Source organism: Hemicordylus capensis, chromosome 4 (genome assembly GCF_027244095.1).
Source record: "Hemicordylus capensis ecotype Gifberg chromosome 4, rHemCap1.1.pri, whole genome shotgun sequence".
Taxonomy (NCBI): domain Eukaryota; kingdom Metazoa; phylum Chordata; class Lepidosauria; order Squamata; family Cordylidae; genus Hemicordylus; species Hemicordylus capensis.
This window is the reverse complement of record NC_069660.1, coordinates 300,431,879-300,456,335: the sequence shown is the minus strand read 5'-3', so window position 1 is coordinate 300,456,335 and position 24,457 is coordinate 300,431,879. Positions and strand designations below refer to the sequence as shown.

The following is a 24,457-nucleotide window of genomic DNA, read 5'->3' as shown; positions in this document are numbered from 1 at the left end:
CAAAGCACTCGCTCGCTGGGAGCATGAGGCACACCATTATTATTATTACTATTATTATTATTATTATTATTAATCAAATTTGTACACTGCCCCAAACCTTCATCTCTGGGCGATTTACAATAACATAAAACCAGTTTAAAACATATACAAAAACTTAAAAACAATTTAACAATTTAAAAATAAACCCCAAAATATTAGGAAGGTGAGAAAGCTTGGGCGAAAAGATGGGCTTTCAGGTGTTTTTTGAAAATTGCCAGAGATGGGAAGGATCGTTTCTCAGCAGGGAGCACATTCCACAATCTCGGGGCAGCGAGATATGCTCTCCAGCCAGTGGTTCACTAAGACTCTGGCTGTGCTGGGCAAAAAAGCCCAGCCAGCCAGCATTTGAATGAAACGCTGACTGGGGAGGGATGGGAGATGGTCCGAATGGACCCCCTCCTGAGTATAGACCCCACCCTGCAAGGGGGCGGGGCCAATCCCGAGAACAGGGCATGTCAGTCCCGGCAGAGCTTCCCTTCCCCATTCAGTGGTTCGTGGAATCACTGACAGGGAGCTCCTTTCTCTGCCTCCATGAGATGACAAAACCTATGAGACAGGGGAGCTGCTGGAGGACTTCCTCCAGCCACAGCGAAGCTCCCTACAGCCCTGGTAAAAACCAGTGGCTTTTTTAATCCCACTTTCCAGGCTGCTACATTCTAGAGCAGCCAACCAAGTTTAAATAAAATACGTAAATCATTAATAAATGATAACTAATAAAATACAAGAATCAGTTCAAATAAAAACAGCAGCAGCAAGAGAGGTTTACAGATAGATGACATTATATATAAAAATTAGAACGTTACACAAGGCTGGCTCACTAATGAGGACGGGTTAGGTGGACACTTCGGGTGACAGATTGGCAGAAGCGGTGGATTTGCTGGCTACTCCCAAACCTCACCCAGTGGTGGTGCACCAGAAATTGCCCTGGCCACTCCCCTCTTCCTCTGGCCCTGCCTCTGGCTTTTTCAAAAGCCAGAGAGGAAGGGAACAAAAGACTGTGTGGAGGAGGAGGAGAGTATAGTGCTGAGTTACTCAGTGGACCTGCACCAGCTTTGCATACAGAAGGTCCCAGATTCAACGCTTGGTATCTCCAGGAAGGTTGGGAAAGACTTTCTCTGAAACCCTGGAGAGCTGCTACATCAGGGCTGGATTAAGCTATTGCAGGGCCTGTAGCATATGTTACAAAGGGGTCCTAAATTTTAAAAAATGCACATCTATATATATAATTCTCCTGGGTGTGCCAGGAAAAAATGCATCCCGGCAGCCCAGCTGATTGGCTGGGCTGCGGGGGCACCTGATTGGCTGGCGCACCCAGGAGAACAGCGGCGGCCATGGCCAGGGAACCAAGCGGCCCAGCCGCGGAGGTGAGGCGGCGGGGCTGGCCGGGCCGGGCCCAGCCACGGAGGCAAGGCAGCAGCGGCCGCACACGGCCCCCGCAGGGCGGTGGCGGCTGCACTCGGCCCCCGCAGGGCGGTGGCGGCGGCACTCGGCCCCCGCAGGGCGGTGGCGGCACTTGGCCCGGCCGCAGCGGCAGCACTCGGGTCAGCTAGTAAATATTAAAACATAAATTATTTACTTGCATAATAAAGTAATTCAATTTTTTCATTTGCTATATTTTGGAGTATGGGAGACCAAGCCACAAACTCACACTTACTACAACAGTGAACATTTATATACCCCTTTTCAATCAAAATTCTCAAAGTGGTTTACACAGAAAAATAAAGAGTGGATAGATGATTCTCTGTCTCCAAAGGGCTCATACTCTAAAAAGAAAAATGTGGTAGGCACCAGCAGCAACCACTGGACAGATGCTGTTGTGCTGGGCCTTCTCTTAAAAGGCACATTTAGCAAGAAAGGGATATTTATTGGAAGCTGGGCGTGCGGGGCCCTCAAAAACGCAGGGCCCGTAGCAAATGTTACATTTGCTACTACGACAAACATTTATACCCTACTCATCAACAAAATTTCTCAAAAGTCATTTGCATAGAAAAATAAATAAATAAATAATAAGTAAGGAGGCTCCCTGTCCAAAGGGGCTCACAATCGAAAAGAAACACACGGTAGAAGCCAGCAACAGCCACTGGTGGGAGGCTGTGCTGGGCGTGAACTGGGCCAGTTGCTCCCCCACTGTTAAATATAAGAGAATTGCCACTTTTAAAAAGACGTGTCTTTGCTAAGTTAGCAGGGGCAGCTGCCAGCCAGCAGAGACAATAACAAGCTAGAGGGATTAATAGTCGGACTCGATAGAAGCTATCTTGAATTGGGCTTGGAAATGGACGGGGGGGGGAGCAATGGCAGTTGCTTCAAAGCTGGCAAGATGGGTTCCACACACCCAGTCCGAGTTAGTAATTCAGCTGCCATATTTTGTACTAGCCAAAATCTTGAGGCCATCTTAAGGGGCAGTGTTACAGTGCACAAATCCAACTGGTATGTTACCGGAACATGGATACCTGTGGCTGCCCATCCTCTGCATGCACATGTGTGCATAATCTGTTGTGTATCAAAAATATCACGCAAGAAGTAGGCCCTAGGACATATAAGAAAAAAATTTATACTGGGGTAAGCTGAGCTTTTTGGAGGAAAAACAGGATTAGAAAATGTAATAAAAAGAAGGGTTTAAAAAAAACACCCACTATTTTAAAAGTTGACAAGAGTGCTCAGCAGTAGTGTGTGTGTGTGTGTGTGCGCGCGCGCTAAAGGAAGAAACAAAAGCTCAAGCCTTCAGGTTTTATATGGGACTGGTTTTCAATTAATGTTGTTAATTCAAATGCTTGGCAACGTGTACTGTAACCACAGCAAAAGCCACAGCTGCTCAGCACATCTTACCGATTAGCAGAAACTGGCAACATTGGACATCTGGAGCATAGCAGCTCATGCTAAAACCAAACACAAAGGATGCACTGGCCAAGAACAGTATAGGATGGGGGTGGAAGCAAATAGTAATTTCCTCTTTAAAAAATTACCTGTCTATGTCTGTCATCGCCTGCAAACAGTGCAGTGCTGTTGTCTATGAAGGCCACACCGGGCGGTCTCTTTGGTCTCACTGAGGTGGTAAACCTGTGTCTGGGATATGCATGAACTGAGGTACGTAACTGGTTCAACACCACAGGGACGGGAGCAGCAAGCAGGATGTTTTTTTTAAAAAAAGAGGAGAGCAGGTCCTCACCATGCATTCATCATTTGCGTGGTGGGCAACATCATGCTGACCATTCAAATGGTGCCCGCGGATGCCATGCCGGTTCTTAGGATGAGCACCCCCACAGCAAGAAGCTGCATGCAGTGGTGAAGAGCAGGTAAGGACCTGCTCTCCTCTTTTTTTAAAGGTCCTGCTTGTCGCTTCACTCCGTGCAGTGCCAATCCAGTGCATGAACCTCAGTTCATGTGCATCCCTAGTTCCCTGTAACAGGGGTTCCCAGATGCTGTTGACTACAACTCCCATCATCCCCAGCTGCAAAGGCCTTTGACTGGGGAGGATGGGAGTTATAGTCAACACTGGCCATAGATGTGCATTAGAATACCCAAGATGACAGGAGGCAGCCATTTTGTCAGAGGAATAGCAGTAGAAATAGTTGTTATGGGAGGTGGAGCCAAGAGATGGTCACAGACTGGGGAAGATCGCCTTTGCTTTTAGTTGCACTGGCATGTCCAAACAGCCAAAAACCTGAATACAAATACAGCAGACTCTATTTGTGGGGTTCCATTCTTGCCAATAAGCATGAATAAGGGAACCACGAATAAAGAAACTTTATCCCTATGGGAATCCAGGGGTTAGGTTCCTTACTCTTAAAAAAAAAAAAAAAGGCCAAAAAGTGGGACGGGGCAGAAATAAGAGCAGTGAAGCACAGTACCATGTTCTCCAGGTCTCCAGGAATGCCCCGCAAATCCTCAAATGCTCTGATTTCCTGCTTTTTTAAAAGAGCCATGCTTCAAAATGGTAACCAGAAATCACACTGGAAGTCATTTCCAGCCTCTCAGGAACCCCGGATAGGCAAAAATTGCCTATATTTCCTGCTGTGGATAAAGAAACCGGGTCTTTAAGACCTGTCCACAGATACAGGAAACTGCAACCCACAAAAGGACAATGAGGCCCTCCTGTACAAATAGCAGATAGCTGTAGGATGCATGCAAATACTGCTGGAATCCTTGTTACAGGGAACACTGTGCCAGACAGGTTTACCACCTACAGGTGAAACTCGGAAAATTAGAATATCGTGCAAAAGTCCATTAATTTCAGTAATGCAAATTAAAAGGTGAAACTGATATATGAGACAGACACATTACATGCAAAGCGAGATAAGTCAAGCCTTAATTTGTTATAATTGTGATGATCATGGCGTACAGCTCATGAAAACCCCAAATCCACAATCCCAGAAAATTAGAATATTACATGGAACCAAGAAGACAAGGATTGTAGAATAGAACAATATCGGACCTCTGAAAAGTATACAGTGTACTGTGCTTGATTGGCCAGCAAACTCGCCTGACCTGACCCCATAGAGAATCTATGGGGCATTGCCAAGAGAAGGATGAGAGACATGAGACCAAACAATGCAGAAGAGCTGAAGGCCGCTAATGAAGCATCCTGGTCTTCCATAACGCCTCATCAGTGCCACAGGCTGATAGCATCCATGCCACGCCGCATTGAGGCAGTAATTGCTGCAAAAGGGGCCCAAACCAAGTACTGAATACATATGCATGCGTATACTTTTCAGAGGTCCGATATTGTTCTATTCTACAATCCTTGTCTTCTTGGTTCCATGTAATATTCTAATTTTCTGGGATTGTGGATTTGGGGTTTTCATGAGCTGTACGCCATGATCATCACAATTATAACAAATTAAGGCTTGACTTATCTCGCTTTGCATGTAATGCGTCTGTCTCATATATCAGTTTCACCTTTTAATTTGCATTACTGAAATTAATGGACTTTTGCACGATATTCTAATTTTCCGAGTTTCACCTGTAAGTAAGATCACTGGTCTGGGATGCATCACTTCTGATTGCAAATGGGAAGCTCACAGGACTGAATGCTCCTTCCCTACCAAAAAAACCCACCCCCAATCATTGTACAAAGGAAGAGACATGTAAATGAGAAGGCTAGGTTCAAACCCTCTTCCCAGATATGCTACTTTTCTAAGTGCAGAGAGGAGTTTTGTATGGAAGAGCATTCAGAAGTTGTATAGCTCAGACACAGGCATACAACCTCAGCAAGGGTCGAACCACATGATATGATGATTGCATAATTTAGAGAGGGGGAATTTAACTGACATTTTAAAATTTGATTGTAAGCCACTTTAGGCATCTCTGTATGCCAAGGAAAGGAGGGGTTTAAATTTTTAAAAAGCAAACAAATGCACAGCCCTTGGTATTATCTGAAAAAGAAAGTATAACAATGCAAGAATGGACTCGCAACAAAGCGTTGCATTATATCCCTGGTGTGTGAGTGTTACCTGAGACTGTGGCTGAGTGTGGTGGAAAAAACAAAAGTTAGCAACAAAGACAGGAGTGCCTGCTCTAACTTAGATCTTACTTCATAAGCAAATTTTTTTCCTCTTTTTTTCTGTGTTTTATGGAGCAAGGGGAATGGTACTCATCCCAAGCTCCTTCACAAAGCCCTTCCTCCTCAGAATCGCAAAGCTGTGAAATGGAAGGTATGAAACAAAAGAGTTTTATGCACCATTGCACCTCAGAAGCAGAAGGGGTTGTGACTGTCTTGAGCGAGTATTCCTCAAGCTGATAAATTTCCCACTCTTTTTGTTCAAGGCCTCCTCTCCTCCCTTGTCACAGTATTCCATTACCTCTGCTCACCTGCTTGTCTGTTAACTCAACTGTCTGAGCTCACAAATGTTCTGTCCCACTGACTAATATGAAGGCAGTTTATGGGTAGTGTTGGTTTCCTTAGCTATTTTTCCTCCAGATTTTTTTAGCACTGACATAACTGCAGGTCACCACAAGTATGACGGTACCTCCCACTTCTCCGCAGGCCCTCTGGTTACACATCCATTAGGGTCCCAAATGTAAACACTGTTGAGTATATAGACTGCTAATTATCATTGTATATATTTTTTTGAAAACTTTTAAGAGAAAAGAAACATCCAGCCCAGGAAAAATCTGTTCCATTTCAGATTACTGCTTTGATGTGAAAGATAACATAAAAACAAACCCCAAATATTTTCTAACAAAACTTATAAAAGCTAGAAGAAACTGAAATCAAAGGGCCAGCAACTTGCTGGGAGAGGTAATCAATTAGCCCTCTCCCTTTTAACGAGCTTTACTGATAGAGACTACAAAGAAATAAAGCCCAGTGGAAGAAAGCAGACAGCAAGAAGAAGAAACATGAAAGAATATCTGGTTTCAGAAGCAATGAAAAATCCTTTATATATGCAAAAAAAACCACCAAAAAAACCTGAGAACTCCACCAGAGCACAGAATGCTAATGAACTAGGCTAAGTGATCCAATTACATTTATGTCCAAATAGGAGATAAAAGCTGAAATCATACAGCTTGCTCCTTTTTATATATAAATGCAGCTACGTTCAAATGTTCATATTTGGCTTCCTTTGGAACTATAATTGCCAGAGAGCTTCATCAATCTTGTTCTTGTAATGGTCCCAAACCTGGACTCATATATAATGGAGTCAGACAGTGAGTTTTTCCATCATGCAGTGACCTTGTAGGACACTGTGCAATGGAATCCATAACAGCCCTGGGTCATGTTAAAGCAGGGGTTCTCTAACTTGGATTTCCAGATGTTGTTAGACTACAACCCCCATCATGGCCAAGGGCCATCATGGCTGGAGATGATGAGCAGGGGTGTATCTAGTGTAAGGCAGGCAGGGCACGTGCCCCGGGCGTCACCTGAAGGGGGGCGCCTTTTTATTAAATGGAAAGATTTTTAAAATGGCTGCCAAAAACAAAACGGCCACCACACATGCTCAAATGGCCTCTGCAAGGCCTTAGGTCATACCAGGCCTCACAGAGGCCATTTGAGCATGCGCAGTGACCATTTTGTTTTAGGTGGCCATTTAAATAATAATAATAATAATGGCCACTGCACATGCTTAAATGGTCCCTGTGAGGCCCTAGGCCTTGCCAGGCCTCACAGAAGCCATTTGAGCATGCATGGCAGCCTCCAGAATGGCCACCACACCGATCTTTGCAGGCCCAAACGGGCCTGAAAATCAGCCTGGGATGGGACGGGCTGTGGCAGAGAATTAAGAGGCCAGCGGGGGGAGGGGGAACCTTTGCAGACACCACCCCCATGACCTTTAGGAAGCCCCCTGAAGGGGCTACAGGTAAAAAAATTTTTAAAAAAAAAATTAATATAATATAAGTCACTGTACACATATTCAGTTTGGCACTATGTACAGAGAATCAGGGCTTGTGGATATTGAACTGAAGCTTATGAGCTAGGATTGTATTCATTTGGTCTTACTTTGCTTCTTGTGATAAGTGAGTTAAATGTGATGTCTTAATAATATGGCTATTAATGGTCAGTTTGTCTTTGAATCCGTGTGAAATCCTTAGTATTAAGGCCCACTAGGAATTTCTTGCTCTTTTTCTCTCATTTTAACTGTCTTTCTGAAATACTAGAATATATTCCAAGCAGTGACACAATTTACTCTGTATATCCTTTATTTTCAGATTATCTGGGAAAAGTCAAATTCTTCATTTATTTTCAAAACATATGTAATAGTGATGTTACAATGCATAGTAGAGAATTAGACAGGCACTTCTGTTTAGTTTTCCAAGTACACCGCCATATAGTATTTGGGTATTTCATGAGCCCCAGCATACTGAAATTTGTAGTTTTCCAGCATTTATTGGTCTGGCTACATCCACTGCTATAAAGTTTTTGAAATATTAAAAGATTAACAAGCTTGACTTGTATTTTTCAGCTGATATTACGGTAAAGTTATCTGAAAGATGGGGTGTCAGATGTTTGGACAGGGTGAGCAATTTCAGTGCTTGCCCTAGGCGCTATTTTCCCTAGATACTCCTCTGATTATGAGAGTTGTGGTCCAAAAACATTGAGGACCCAAGTTCCAAAACCCCTGCCTTAAGGTACAATGAACACAATGAGTGGCACACAATGACTTTCGTAGCTTTGTTAAACCCAATAAAATTAACTGTAGATAGCAGTTAACCACATTAAAATTCTTTAGTACTGCCGAGGCCTCCCTTTTCTGCAATTAGGTGGAAGAAGAATTAAAGCAGAAGTTCCACAGAACATTTAATATAGCATCATATGTGGAAAAAATGAGGGGCAAACCCCTGCTTATTAAAGCCTTGGGTGACTGATTGATTGATTGATTGATTGACTGATTGAGTGTTGTCAATTGGTGTTGACTCTTAGCGACCACATAGATAGATTCTCTCTCAGATGATCTGTCTTCAACTTGGCCTTTGAGTCTCTCAGTGGTGCATTCATTGCTGTCATAATCGAGTCCATCCACCTTGCTGCTGGTTGTCCTCTTCTTCTCTTTCCTTCCACTTTTCCCAGCATTATGGACTTCTCAAGGGAGCTTTGTCTTCTCATAATGTGTCTGAAGTATGATAGTTTGAGCCTGGCCATTTGTGCCTTGAGTGAAAATTCTGCATTGATTTGTTCTATGATCCATTTGTTTGTTTTCCTGGCCCTCCATGGTATCCTCAAAAGTCTTCTCCAACATCAAAGTTCAAAAGCATCAATACTTTTTCTGTCCTGCTTCTTCAAAGTCCAGCTTTCGCATCCATAGAGTGTCATGGGGGAAACCATTGTCTGAATGATTCTAATCTTTATAGGTATTGACATGTCACAGTGTCTAAATATCCTTTCCAAGGCCTTCATTGCAGCCCTTCCAAGTGCTAGTCTGCGGTGTATTTCTTGACCAATGGATCTTTTATTGTTGACGGTTGATACTAAAAGGCAGAAGCTATCCACCACTTCAAAGTCTTCATTGTCAATTCTGAGGCTGGTTGCTATGCCTGTTGTCATCAGTTTAGTCTTCTTGACATTTAGTTATAATCCCATTTTTTCACTGTGCTCCTTGAGTTTCATTACTAGAGCTTGCAGATCATTCGCATTCTCAGCTAGCAGAGTAGTGTCATCAGCGTATTGCAGGTTATTGATGTTTCTTCCTCCAGTTTTAAAGCCATGCTCATCTGCTTCCAATCCATCTTCCCACAGTATATGTTCAGCATATCAACTGAATAAATAAGGAGAAATTATACAGCCTTGTCTTACTCCTTTGCTGATCTGGAACCAGTCTGTTTCACCATGTTCCATCGGGACTGTGGTTTCCTGTCCTGTATATAGGTTTCTCATGAGAACAATAAGATGTTCTGGGATGCCCATTTTCCTAAGGATATTCCACAACTTGACATGGTTGATGCAATCGAAGGCTTTTCTGTAGGCAATGAAGCATGTATTGACTTCTTTCTGGTATTCTTTGGCTTTCTCAATTATCCAGCATGCATTCACAATAATGTCTCTCCTCAGCCTTTTCTGAAACCAGCTTGAACATCCGGCATTTCCCTTTCCACGTAGGCCTGTAATCTGTGTTGGATGATCCTGAGCATTATTTTGCTAGCATGGGAAATTAAGGATATTATGTGATGGTTTGCACAATCTGTTAAGTCTCCTTTCTTTGGTATTGGTATGTATACTGACCTCCTCCAGTCTGTTGGCCACTGTGTCATTCTCCAAATTTGCTGGCATTGTTTGGTTATAGCCTTGACTGATTCTTCTTCTGTTCCCTGACATATTTCTATAGCTATTCCATCAATTCCCGTAGCCTTCTGACTTGGTAATGACTGGAATGCTGATCTAACTTCATCTTCCTGTACAAGGTTCTTGTAAGTAGGGATTATCTTCTAGAGTATCTTGGATGTTGACGTCCCTGCTGTACAGATTTTCAGTATACTCCTTCCATCTCTGTTTTATCTGCTCTGAATTTATACCCCATCCAATTGTTTCCTTTGAGCGTTTCATTGCCATTACCAGCCCTTAATGGTAAGACTAGATATTAGGGATGTGCAAATTGATTTGGGTACAAAATGATTTCTACCCGAATCTAGCTGATTCGGGCAATTTGTAGACAGAACAAATCACCCTTGTGCTCAATTTCCCAGATTCGGGTACAAAACAAATCACCCAGAATCGGACCACCCAAAAATTGAAGATTTGGACCTCCATTTTGTGGCCACAGTGGGTTGGGTGGTAGTGCCCAATGGGTGCAAGCTACACCCAGATTTCAAAGAAATTGGGCAAAGGGGTGATACATTTTTTTAAATGAACTTTACGCATCTTTAAGCTTTCCCCCATAGGGAATAATGAGGATTTCAGCAGCCCCATAACTCCGCGTGGGGGGCACCAGAATGGCCCAGTGTGGGTTGTTGTGGGTGATAGTGCCCAATGGGTGGAAGGAAGCTACCACCCAAATTTCATCATTATATTATATTATATTATATTATATTATATTATATTATATTATATTATATTTTATTTTATTTTATTTTATTTTATTTTATTTTATTTTATTTTATTTTATTTTATACATTTCTATACCGCCTAAAATGCAAGTTCTCTGGGTGGTTTACAAAACAATAAAAACAGCCAATAAAAGATTAAAACATTTCAACAATTAAAATTAAAAAGTTAAAACTATTGAAACACAATTAAAACAGTATCTAATTAAAAGCCTGGGTGAACAAATGCATTTTGTCTGCCCTTTTAAAAGTTGTAAGAGATGGGGAGGCTCTTATTTCAGCAGGAAGTGTGTTCCAAAGCCTCGGGGCAGCAATGGAGAAGGCCTGTCCCCGAGTAGCCACCAGACGAGCTGGTGGCAACTACAGACGAACCTCTCCAGATGATCTCAATGGGCGGTGTGGTTCATAGCAAAGAAGACGTTCTCTTAAATACCCATGGTCCAAGCTGTTTAGGGATAGTAAGATAAGAGTGATATGGTCTCTCCGAGATGACCCAGAGACCAATCTGGCGGCCACATTCTGGACTAACTGCAATTTCCGGACTACGTACAAAGCCAGCCCCACATAGAGCGCACTACAGTAGTCAAGTCTGGAGGTGACCAGCAGATGTACTACTGTTCTGAGGTAATTTATCTCAAGAAATGGATGCAGCTGGCATATCAGCAGAAGCTGATAAAAGGCACCTACAGGTGAAACTCGGAAAATTAGAATATCGTGCAAAAGTCCATTAATTTCAGTAATGCAAATTAAAAGGTGAAACTGATATATGAGACAGATGCATTACATGCAAAGCGAGATAAGTCAAGCCTTAATTTGTTATAATTGTGATGATCATGGCGTACAGCTCATGAAAACCCCAAATCCACAATCTCAGAAAATTAGAATATTACATGGAACCAAGAAGACAAGGATTGAAGAATAGAACAATATCGGACCTCTGAAAAGTATAAGCATGCATATGTATTCAGTACTTGGTTTGGGCCCCTTTTGCAGCAATTACTGCCTCAATGCGGCGTGGCATGGATGCTATCAGCCTGTGGCACTGATGAGGTATTATGGAAGACCAGGATGCTTCATTAGCGGCCTTCAGCTCTTCTGCATTGTTTGGTCTCATGTCTCTCATCCTTCTCTTGGCAATGCCCCATAGATTCTCTATGGGGTCAGGTCAGGCGAGTTTGCTGGCCAATCAAGCACAGTACACTGTATACTTTTCAGAGGTCCGATATTGTTCTATTCTTCAAACCTTGTCTTCTTGGTTCCATGTAATATTCTAATTTTCTGGGATTGTGGATTTGGGGTTTTCATGAGCTGTACGCCATGATCATCACAATTATAACAAATTAAGGCTTGACTTATCTCGCTTTGCATGTAATGCGTCTGTCTCATATATCAGTTTCACCTTTTAATTTGCATTACTGAAATTAATGGACTTTTGCACGATATTCTAATTTTCCGAGTTTCACCTGTATGACCACTGCCTCAACCTGGGACATCAGGGAGAGTTTTGTGTCCAGAAGCTCCCCCAGACTGTTCCTTCTGGGGAAGTGTAACCCCATCCAGAACTGGCAGATCAAAATCATCTCTTAAGTTCTGACCCTGCACACTAAGTACCTCTGTCTTATCTGGATTCAGTCTCAGCTTGTTACTTCTCATCCAGCCCATCATTGCCTCCAGGCAGGCATTTAGGAAGGTTATGCCTTCTCCCAATGACATTGACATGGAGAAATAGATTTGGGTGTCATCAGCATACTGATAACACCCTGCACCAAATCTCCTGATGATCTGTCCCAGCAGTTTCATGTAGATGTTAAACAACATCGGAGACAATACGGAGACCTGAGGGTCTCCGTACCGAAGTTTAGTTTTTGAAGAACAAGAGTCTCCGAGAGACACCATCTGGAATCTGCCTGAGGTAAGAGTGGAACCACTGCAAAGCAGTGCCTCCCACCCCCAACTCCCTCAGATGGTCCAGAAGGATACCATGGTCGATAGTACTGAAAGCCACCGAGAGGTCCAAAAGGACCAACAGAGTCACACTTCCTCTGTCAATTGCCACTTGGAGAGCATCCATCAGGCCAACCAAGGCAGTCTCCACCCTCATAGACCACCCGAAAGCCGGTCTGAAACAGGTCTAGATAATCAGTTTTATCCAAGACTGCCTGGAGTTGGGAGGCCACCACCCTCTCAATTACCTTGCCCAACCACAGAAGGTTGGAGACAGGCCTATAATTGCTCAACTCTGAAGAATCCAGGGCAGGCTTCTTCAGATGTGGTCTAATAATTGCCTCCTTAAGACAAGGAGGGATCCTGCCCTTCCTCAGAGAAGCATTTATGATCTCTACCAGGCCTTCTCTGACAACCTCCCTGCCAGATAGTATTAGCCACGTCAAGCAAGGTTCAAGAGAACACGTGGTAGGCCACATCGCTCCAAGCAGCTTGTCCACATCCTCACGAGTCACAAACTGAAACTGATCCAGCTTAACCACATAAGAGCAGTCACTGGACACCTCCGATTCAGACACTGCAGTAATTATGGGGTCTAAATCCAAGTCGGCCCAAATACGAAATATTTTATCCACAAAGAAATCATTAAACACATCACAACGGGTAATAAATGGTTTCAAATTCTGATTCAAGGGAGGAGGGGCACTCACTAGCCCTCTCACAACCCTGGACAACTCGCCGGACGTGAACTTGTGGACGCAATACGGGCTGAAGAGAATCACTTATTTGCCGCCCATATTGCCAGAGCATAGATCTTCAAATGTGCTCTATGTTGTAATCTGTCAGATTCGAGTCGCGTCTTCCTCCACTTGCGCTCCAGTCGTCTACCTCGCTGCTTTAGCCATCGTAGTTCTTCTGTATACCAAGGGCCCAATTTTGAAGCGGGTGGGAGAGGACGCTTAGGTGCGATCATGTGTACTGCCCTGGTGAGCTTGCTGTTCCAGTTCTCCACCAGGGCATCAACAGGATCACCGGCAGAGCCAACACTAAATCCCTCCAAGGCTTCTTGGAACCCTATTGGATCCAATAACCTTCTTGGGCAGACCATTCTAATAGGCCCCTCGCCCCTACGAAGGTGGGGTGTGACTGTGAGTCCAACCTTAACTAGATGGTGGTCTGTCCATGACAATGGGGAAATCACAGGAGTCCCCACCCATGGAACACCACCCTGATCAGAGTGAAAGACCAGATCAAGTGTGACCTGCAATGTGCGTCGGTCCCAAGACCCTTTGGGATAGGCCCATAGTCGTCATGAACTCCTGAGCCGCCCCAGAAAAATTGGTCCCATAGTGAAGTCCCCCAGCACCATAAGCCTGGGAGACTCCAACGCCAAACCGGAGACCAAGTCTGTCAGCTCAGTTAGGGACTCCATTGGGCAGAGGGGCAATCAGTACACCAAGAGAAGTCCCAGTCTATCCCTGGTCCCCAAACTTAGGTACACACATTCAATGTGGCCAGACACCTCCACAGGGATCCTGGTCAGGGAGAGGTTATTCTTATAGACCACAAACATTCCACCTCCCCGCCCACGTCCCCACACCTGCTCCTCAACAGAGTACCCTGGAGGGAGAAGCTGTGACCAGACTGGGCCACCAGCCTTCCCCAACCAAGTCTCTTTAATACTAACCAGGTCTGCCCCTTCATCCAGAATCAAATTATGGATAGTTTCCGATTTATTCTGGACAGACCTGGCATTACAGAGGAGTAAGGTGAGAGTCTGTGTGAAGTTGGCACTGCTTCCCAAGGTCAAAGAGCTGGCAGGGCAGCCAGAAGGGGAAACAGCTAATAGATTTCTGACTTCCCTTCCCATGTAACGGCGTGCTGACCTGCCAACTTCACTTCCTCTATTCACCACCACCACCAGAATAACCATCCCACAGTCAGTGGACACACCCCTTATCTCCCCATCCCCAGACAAACCAAGACACATCTGAAACACCCAGGATCCAAAAACAACAGAAGCCAAAAAATATCACCAGGCCCTTGCCCTTGTTGCTCCCCAAAGTGGCTTCCCCAAAGGGGTGACTGCCCTTTGCACCAAAGATGATGAATGAACAAAGATAAACAAAGATGTTCATTCATCATCTTTGGTGCAAAAATGATGAACAACCAAAGAATCTACTACCAATAAAATAGTGGATTTTGTAACAAAACCCAGTACCCCATGAGCTTATAGTTTTAGGGTTGGTTGGCACCCCATGTGCAACACACCACAATCTGCTCTGGGCCACCCTGATGCACCCCATGTGGACTTATGGGGCTGTAGACTTATGGGGCTTCCCACTCCCTATGGGAAAAAGCAGATGCACACACCTCAAACATTTGTTAAAAATCACCCCTTTGCCCAATTTTTTGAAATTTGAGTCGTAGCTTCCTTCCATCCATTGAGCACTACCACCCACAACAACCTGCTCTGGGCCACCCTGGTACCACCCACATAGACTTATATGGCCGCTGAAATCCCCATTATTCCCTATGGGGAAAAGCTTAAAGATATGCAATCTTCAAAAATTCATTAAATATCACCCCTTTGCCCAATTTCTTTGAAATTTGTGTGGTAGCTTCCACCCATTGAGCACTACCATCCACCCCATTCTTTTGACCCCAGGACCCCTTTCCCCCCAAAATCAATTTGGATTCGTATTCAGATTGATTCAGATTCCAATTGACTCTGAGGTGATTCAGGGGGGCAGATTTGGACCCAAAACAAATCATGGATGATTTGATTCAGGCACAAATTGCATCAAAATATTGATTTGTGCACATCCCTACTAGATACTTTTAAACATCAAAATAGGTGTTGGGCATTCAGCCACTTAAAAGGGAACTTCCTCAGGAACATCCTAAAAACAATAACCCTTCTAGGACTTGTTCCTTTCTAGATTTCCTCCCCACTGACACAAAGTAACTCATATTCCAGTCAGCAAAGGGCCTTTCCTGTGTTAATTGAAAGTTTCCTGTTTTCAGGTTCAGTCTATGTTACTGTTTCCCTGATCAGCGCAGGTGACTGGTGCAAAATTGTCTCTTAATTGCCCCCTATTTAATCAGTTTTTGTTCCCCACAGGGACATGTGGTTTTCAGTTAATGCTCTAGTTCCATTATTTGCTTCCCTTTTCTTTCCCTTATAGCTAAATAGCACTATTGCTCCATGAAAGGAGAGTAAGAGAGAAAACTAAAGAAACCAGCAACTTTAAAAACACACCTCCAGTGGGGAAGAAAAGTTGATTAAATAAGGGACAAATAAGGGGCAAATAAGGGGTAATTCAGCATTAATCATCCAGCCACAGTGAACAGGGAAGCAATTAAGTTATCTCAAGCTCAAACGAAGCCACACAAATAACTCATACCAACCATTCTTACCGCTTCCTCACCCCGATCACCACTGGCAGTGAGGTACGTCACCCTAAACTGACGAACACTGTAGTCCGAAATGTCCCATTTCACCCTCAAGCTCGATGTAGTTTCATCATCTATAACCAGATTTCTTATTCCTGTTCGAAAGGCTGAAATAATATTAATCATATAAAATAATTTAAAGTTCCTGCTCTGAATATCTCTTTGAAAGGTAATAGTATTCATTTTTAATTAAAAACTGTGATATAAACAACCGTTAATGCTCAATAGTCCCAGGAATATTAAAATACTAGTGTTGGTTCAAAGTAATATTACCCAAACTCCTGTATTTCTACAGGATTTCTAATGCATTTTTCATTGTTTTATATATTTTTGTACCTGCTGTTGTAGGTTTGGAAGTTGTCGTACTAGTAGTAGTTATGGTGGTCATTTCAGTAGTAGTTGTATCAACTGAAAAACACCACAATATAAATCACTTCACATACATTTCATTTTTGCAAGAACATCTATATACATTCAAGGGCATTCATACACTGGGTATGGAAATACAGAAATATTTTAGTCATGTCTACTATCTTGTAGGCAAAGCTGGATTTAGGGGCATTTGGGAAACCTGGGCACTGAGCATGTTAGTTATTCTTAAATTTTAAATGCTTCTATAAGATTAGAGTAAACAAATTGCTTATATTTGCTTACTAGTGAAATGGCTTGCAGTTTGCATGCATGCCTCTTGTACCATAAAGTCTAGACTTTCTGTGTCTAAAAGTACCCAATAAAATGGCCAAAGTTTGTTCAAATCGTAACCCTAACCCATGCTTTTCCAGCATGGGAGAGTTTTTCCTGCCTTTTCCAGGACAATAATAAATTTTCCAGGAATTTCTGTTTTTTTGGTCGTCTGGGAGAGATCTGTAACCTACCTGTGAAAATGGCATGTTTCTATCTTTTGTGGGTTGGACTAGAAATTTCATGTCAGTGAATTGGAGGAGAGCTGGTCTTGTGGTAGCAAGCATGAATTGTCCCCTTTACTAATCAGGGTCCACCCTGGTTTGCATTTGAATGGGGGACTAATGTGAGCACTGTAAGACATTCGCCTTAGGGCAGGACTGCTCAACTCCCCCCCACCACCACCATGGCTCTTTTTTGGACTCCAGCTACCATAATCCCCAACCACAGCGGCCCACAGCCAGGGATTATGGGAGTTGTAGGCCAACATCTGCAGAAGGGCCAAAGTTGAGCAGCCCTGCCTTAGGGGATGGGACTGCTCTGGGAAGAGCACCAGCATGCTTGAATGCAGAAGGTTCCAAGTTCCCTCCCTGACATCTCCAGAAAGGGCCGAGACTTGGTATTGTGTAGACAATACTAAACTAGATGGACCAATGGACTGACTCAGAATAAGGCAGCTTCCTATATTCCTATGAGTGAGTGAGGCCCAAACAACTTTATAGATATATAGATAAATGGTGGCTGACATCCAGACTAGTGTTGCACTAGAGTGACAAAAGAAGTTTCACACACTTGGGAAGTTTGCAGAGCTGTGCAAAACTGTGGTGTTCTGCCATGTCGCACAATCCTTAGTAGAAGACCTTCTCTGGGATACTTGCAATGTTGCACAATGTACTGTGAAACATGTATGTATTTAGTATATCTGTATACCACCCCAAACTCACATCTCTGGGTGGCTTATAACAAATACAACTCAAATTAAAACAGGAATTAAAACAATTTAAAATAAATCCACAGTTCTACAAATCAAGTCAAAAACTTGGATGAATAAATGTGCCTTAAAGGTCTCTTTGAAAACTATTGGAGACAGAGAGGCTCATATTTCAGCAGGGAGTGCATTCCAAAGCCTCAGGGCAGCAACAGAAAAGACCTGTCCAAGAATAGCCACCAGAGGTGCTGTTGGCAACTCCACAAACCTCCCCAGATAATCTCTGTAGGCTACGGGGATCATAACGATCTTAAATACCCTGGGCCTAAGCTGTTTAGGACTTTATTGTCAGCAATCTGGCCACCCAGAACAGAAGTCCAGGAAGATAGTCCACAATACAAACTGGGCTGCAGAAATGAAACATGGCTCGGAATAGTTCTCTATATCAGGCTTGGGCTGAAAGCTGTCGACACGAGGGTTGACCAATGTTGTCTTCCAGAGGTTAACAGAAAGCTGGACGTGCTTTATAGTCCAAGCTGATAACTCTCAGCTGGCAGATATTCAAGGCTTATCAGCCCTCTGCAAGAGGTATTTACTCCTCCTGAAAGTTTCCAGATGTGCTCTTTGCCTTTGTTCTGGAGTCAGTGGGGGTTGCCTGCCCAGCTCATCTTCGAGTCTGTCCATCGCTGTCTCTGCTGCCTCAGACTGCTGTGCCTGCTCTGAAACATCAGCCGGACCTTCCTCAGCCGCCTCTTGGGAACTGACAGCCGGGCTCTGCCCCTCAGGCACCCCTGCATCGGCTGAAAGGCTGTCAGCTTCCCCTTCCTCTTCGCTATCTGAGATCGAGGGTGTGACATTTATAGGTTGTTGTGCAAAACATTGTACAAAAGGTTTATACATTGTACAATAGGGTTTTATACAGGAGAACTCTGTTATCCGCGGGAATTCCATTCTGACGGGGAGGGGGTGGATAAGAAAACCACGGATAACGGGGCATTAGAGCAATTGGAATTGAGGGGTTAGGTTCCTCAGTCAGTAAAAAATGACAAAAAGGATGGAAAGTGGGGGAAATGAGGGGAATGCCCTCTCCAGCTGCCCAGCAATGCCCCTCAAAAGTCCAAAAATTGTGCAAAAAAAGCCCAACCGTTTTCCCCCACAAAAATGAGCCATAGAATGATTCCTGTCCACAAAATGATGGACAAATGACCTCAGAGGCCATTTCCACCCATACCCAACCAGTGGATATGCAAGTCTTAACCCTTTAAATGACAAATCTAAATGCATATACCAAGGTCAGGTGGCAATTACCCAATCGCGGATACACAAAATCGTTATTAGGTCTGCGATTAGTGATATTTGCCTGTAGGTTGTTTTGAAATGTGTTTTGTAATGTGTTGCACAATGTGTCGGCATCTTACACTAGCTTAGTATTGCTATTCTTATTGGCAGTGCCTCTCTAAGGTTTCAGGCACAGATGTGCCCAAGTCTGAATCTGGGACCTTCTGTATTCAAAATACATGCCCCACCCCTGAACTAAGACAATCCCCAAAGGGGCTCATTACACATAAATGCACACACAAAAAACCCCAATACCTTTTTTTAAAAAAGAAAAGCATCTGAGGGATGGAATTTGAAGCAAAGAAGCACTGAAGAAGGAATGCTTAATCCTTCACCTCCCAAAAACATATGTTTGAAACAAAAATGTATTTTAATAAACTCATTAGAAGGAAAAGCAACTTGGGAGGATGCAATTTGGGCAGGCACAAAAAGGGTTAAGTACCCACCACACACTGATTCTCCACTCCAAATGTCCCTTTCACAGAGGCCATTTGCACATGCGCAAGCCGAAAAAGGGTTAAAACGGCAGTGATGAATGAGGCCAGTGGGGGGAGGGGGAACCTTCGTGGAACCCCCCCCAGCCCCCCCCCAGCCTAGAGGAAGCCCCCCAAAGGAACTAAAGGTTAAAAAAAAACCCTCAAAAAAACTTCATGAACCACCCCCCATCCCTGGACCAAACCGAACTGTTCTAAGGGGTGCCAGACCAAACTGGTCTCGTCAGGTTCGAGTCTGGTCCAGACTCGATCCGAACCGGGCAAGATGGTTCCATGCACACCCCTAGAAAGGGGTGACCAGAAATGACCTTCGAGGTAATTTCCAGCCACTATTTTAAAGAAAGGAGCCATTATGTGGCTCATCCATTATCCGAAGTTGTCGAGGAGAACAGAACCCTCACGGATAACAGGTTTGCCTGTACTGCTGTTTGAGTGGAAGTGAGAGTTACTTTGAGCCAGGGCGTAAAAAAACTCAGTTTAGCATCTATTTTGAATGGCAGGGCTTACCCAAGAACATATGAAGCAGAAAAAGATGAAAATGCCTTTGAACAGGTAAAGAGTACATTTCCTTCCGTCACCCCCAAGCAACCGCAGAGGGTCCCAAGATGTTGGGGTTGGGGAGAAGGCTTTTAAATCAGAAGTCATTGGCTCACATTCTAACACTTGCAGAATGACATTGTGTGGGTGAATTCCACTCTATTGGGAGTTTCCATTTCAGACTAGTGTTGCCCTAATGTAATGCTGTTGTGCTAGTTAAATAGCACAAGGATGGTTGCAAAGAAACGAATGTCTGTTTGCACTAGTGGAAGATGTTGACAAGCTGCATAACACTCACTGCTGAAGAGTGTTCCTCACATGGTTGTTGCTCAACAACTGTTCCACAACAGTCACTGCATAACCCTATAGTGCAACCTTGTGTATGTCCCAGAGAAAGTTTTCTGCTAGAAATCACACAACTTCATGAAGCACCACAATTTCACACAGCTCCGCAATCTCTTTGCAAGGGTGCAACTTTGTTTATTGTGCAAGTGCACCGTTACTCATACTCTGCTATGTACTGTGAGTTATGTTGCTGGTCTTTGACCATAATAAAATTATCTGTCTGTCTGTCTAAGTGCACTGTTAGTCAGGATGTCAGCCATTGCTTCTAGACAGATTTGAGTCCCACCACCTCTTTTACTAGCCACCTAATGGCACAGCGGGGAAGTAACTTGCCTAGGGAGCATGAGGTTGCTGTTTCGAATCCCCGCGGGTATGTTTCCCAGACTATGAGAAACACCTATATCGGGCAACAGTGATATAGGAAGATGCTGAAAGGCATCATCTCATACTGTGAGGCAGACGGCAATGGTAAACCCATCCTGTATTCTACCAAAGACAACCACAGGGCTCTGTGATTGCCAGAAGTCGACATCGACTCGACGGCACATCTTTACCTTTTACCTCTTTTACTAGAGATTAAGCACTGAGGGTAGGAGGTTGTAATGTGGCTCATCTTACATGTGGTTCCAAGGACAGCAACAACATCACTTTCACTTTCATCGTCAAAGAGGGCCACCAAGGACACCTCATACTCTGTGCCGGGTAGCAAGCCTTCAATCTCATGTGTGTCCACTTCTCCACTTAAGACAATCTTAAACAAACAGATACAAAGACAGGTTATCTCCCTTGGCTCCTCAATGAGATGAACCTCAAAAATGTACCGATCTATAGAAGAAAGGGAATGGTAGTGCCTAAAATACAAGTCAGGTGTAGTATTTGAGACCTGCTAAATGGCTCGCAAGTCTGTTGCCCAGATCATTGTTAAACATTAGCAGTTCTTTGATCCCCTAAAATCATCAGTTTGATGTAATGTGGATAGTAAATGATCAAGAAATAGTGAACAGCCTCATCCACAAGTGCACTTGCAGAACAGCCTGTATTTAATTTTATGGCACTGTATATACATTTCTGCACCAAAGAGGGTGAGCGGATAAGAAAACAAGCCAAATTGGGTCTGGAAACAACCCCTCGGGGCAGGATGGGGCAGGACACACATGGGCATATACAAAAGCAAGAGCACAGAGAGTGACAGAGCTTTGAGAAGGATGCAGTGCTTTCCGTCTCCAAAGTTTTTACCTTTAGGGAAACTTTCCCACAATGAATGGGCTATCCTTGACTACTCTAGAAATAGAAGGATAAAGTCATATCCATCGTGGAGTGTAATATGAGGACATTTAATTTAATGCTGGGAGATCAAGTTGAACAAGAAGACTGCAGCCACACACAGCTTGAGCTCTCAGTATTAAACTGAATATCCCCATTGGCCATTGCACTCCCTGGAGAAGATGGGGTGCCACTCTATCCCTATATCTCTAAGGTATTCAAGAATCTATCTCTGTAGCACCTGGTACATTGTGGAAGATTCGAAAGCACGTTCTAAATTCAGTGGAATGCTGCCCAGCCCTGCTGCACCTCACTGTTGCTCTAGGTCAGGGATGCACAACATCAGTCCTCCACCTGCTTATGGACTACAACTCCCATAATCCACAGCAGCTAATAGTCAGGGGTTATGGGGGTTGTAGTTCAACATCTGCAAAAGTTGTGCAGTCCTGCTGTATGTCAACTAACAGTGCATGCCAGAGCCTTCTTCAGGTACGTGAGAGTTTGCCTGCACATTCAGTGAACTTGCCTGGAATGAGGGAGGGTGGCAGCACTCATCCCTGCCTTATCCATGGTCCATTGCACATCTGCAATATGTCTATATGCACATGGACACACACAGGCATGTTTCAGACATGCAACTGAACAGATGTAGGGTGGGATAGATCCTGCCACCCTACCGTATAAGCAACTAGCACCTCTCCCACTCAATGTCTAGAAGACCTCTGAGGCTCCTCAGAACACAATGTGAAAACCACAGCAATACCATAGGAAAGTCAAGAACATTCACCTCTTCACCTTCTTCCCCACCAAGTGGAATCCACGCTAGTCGATACAGGGCTACATCAGAAGAGGGTGGCTTCCAGCTGACTCTAAAACTATCTGTAGAGACTTCGTATATTTCCAAATACTGAGGGGATGGAACTTTCTCTGCATGACAGTACCATACAGAGAGAAATGTATAAGAATTCCAGGAGTCATATTCCACAAACATTAACACTTAGCTGCTTTATTGAATGAGTTTTAGTTGGGAGGAAAATTATATCTGCATATATCTGCCCATGAATAAACACACAACAGTACTAGGAGAAAAAAAAAACATTATTTGGTTTTCTATGATGCATACACAGTAGGCTAGCCAGATGTCCAATGGGTGATGACTAACTCTCACAGGGTTCATTTTTGCCTGTGGGTTCTCCCACCTCTAGCCAGGGAACTGGGCCCATACCTACCTTGCAAGGCTGTTGTTTCTGAACCAGTATATGTGAGGTTATGTAAATATCCTAAAGCATTATATAAATACTATATATACACTATATATATATATATATATATATATATATATATATATATATATATATATATATATAACTACTTTCTCTGTACTCTCTAGTTTTAAAAAAAGAAGGGATAACAAACTCCAGTTAATAAGTTTTCAGACAAAGTAGAGAACATTTTCCCATTGGGCTATTTTTTCTTTTACACAAGGGCTGTTTGTGAAGGTTCTAATTTGTAACAGAATTGTGTTCGGTTTTTCAAAAATAAATGCAACTGAATGCTGGAAAGTAACATTTCTTAACTAACCAGTGAGTAGTTTGCTTTATCTACATAATTTATTCAGTGAACTTGCAAAAGTTGGCTTGAATTCATCCATCTTGTATTTAAATGTCGTTCTCTTTCTTTCTATAGCCACAGTTTTAATCCAACCAAGTATCCATTTATTTTAAGTAATATAAACCTCCCAACTGTCAAATGAAAGAAAAGGCGAGGAGACTTGCATGCCTTTTCTTCTTCTTCCTTTTAAAAAAAATCACTGTGGGAGATTGTTGCGATTACCTCTCTTTCCAGAAAAGTAAAGGAATGTCATAGCTCTACTTGGAAAGTCTTCAAACATGCAGCTGGACTTACTTGTGGTGAAGCTGCCAGTGAGGGGCTCAGATTGCCCCTCGTCGTAGAGGGAGAAAATGGCAACCGTGTATTCTGTGAGAGACGTCAAGCTCTTCAGAGTATGTGTTGACACATGACCAACCTCCTCCTGTAGTATAAAAGGGGGCCGACTGTCAGAAATGATGTACCAAGGCAAATTCAGCTGGTCTGCAGGGTTTACGTCAGGATGCAAAAAGAGCAGGCTTCTTCTAGCAGCTAGTTTCACTCCACGGTTTCCAAACAGCTGCATAAAGAATCCTGGATTGGACCCCAGGATGTACCCTTCAGAGTTACTTGGCAAGAATCTCTTCTTACAGGAAGGAAGAGATCATTTCCTCTTTTTTTGGCTACACAGAATATAGTGGGGGGGGCATCCCCACTGTCACACATCATCACACCCCAGATCCCATCTGCTAAACTGGACCACCGGGGCTTGGAAGGCAGGAAGAACACTTCTAGGCGTGTGTTTTTAAAAAAAAAACAGCCACCACATAATGGCATTTCTGTTTAAGAGCCAAGCAGTTGCTCCTTCGCCTTCCTAAGGAAAGGACCATCCTGAGCCATAGGTTTCGGAGTGAAGAGGAGGTGCAGTAACAGAAAACAAGGATGAATTCAGGGGGTTGGGTGTGCCTTGGGGCTCCAAAATGGAGGTTAAAATCCACATTTTACTTGCCTTGAAACTGCTTCTATCATAAAAATCGAGTTTCATTTGCAAAATCTGTAGTACTATACCACTCTGAGGGGAAAACATATGTCTGAGGACCCTTTAAAATGTATATGTGGAACATTTCTTAGGGCCAAACTACAGTAGATGTTCTATTCAGCTTATGATTAAAATGCTTTATAGATTTTCTTTTGTAAACAGGAGCCATGGGAAGACTATCTGGATTGGGACCATGGTGGGGGGTGGTTACCCTTGCCCGCACCATAGTCCCAATCCAAATCAGCCCCTTCCACACACTTCTCCACACACTTTGCATGCAGAAGGTCCCAGTTTCCATACTCGGCATCTCCAAGCAGGTCTGGGAAATATTCCTGC

The 24,457-nt window shown here is 43.6% G+C and overlaps 1 protein-coding gene across 12 annotated transcripts in view; it reads right to left on the bottom strand.

The window, feature by feature from the left end:
- The window catches only part of COL14A1 (collagen type XIV alpha 1 chain), a 233,740-nt gene that overhangs the window by 105,580 nt on the left and 103,703 nt on the right, over positions 1–24,457 (bottom strand). For 8 of the 12 annotated variants that reach the window (XM_053246596.1, XM_053246599.1, XM_053246600.1 and 5 more), the window contains 5 exons: positions 23,401–23,527; positions 22,283–22,422; positions 20,851–20,983; positions 16,246–16,317; positions 15,865–16,016 (listed from right to left, as the gene is read on the bottom strand). In XM_053246596.1, the coding sequence (XP_053102571.1) occupies positions 15,865–16,016; positions 16,246–16,317; positions 20,851–20,983; positions 22,283–22,422; positions 23,401–23,527 (624 nt within the window). Of the gene's footprint in view, positions 1–857; positions 935–1,693; positions 1,778–2,371; positions 2,465–15,864; positions 16,017–16,245; positions 16,318–20,850; positions 20,984–22,282; positions 22,423–23,400; positions 23,528–24,457 lie in introns of those variants that run through there. The other 4 variants (XM_053246598.1, XM_053246607.1, XM_053246606.1 and 1 more) reach the window with 4 other exon arrangements.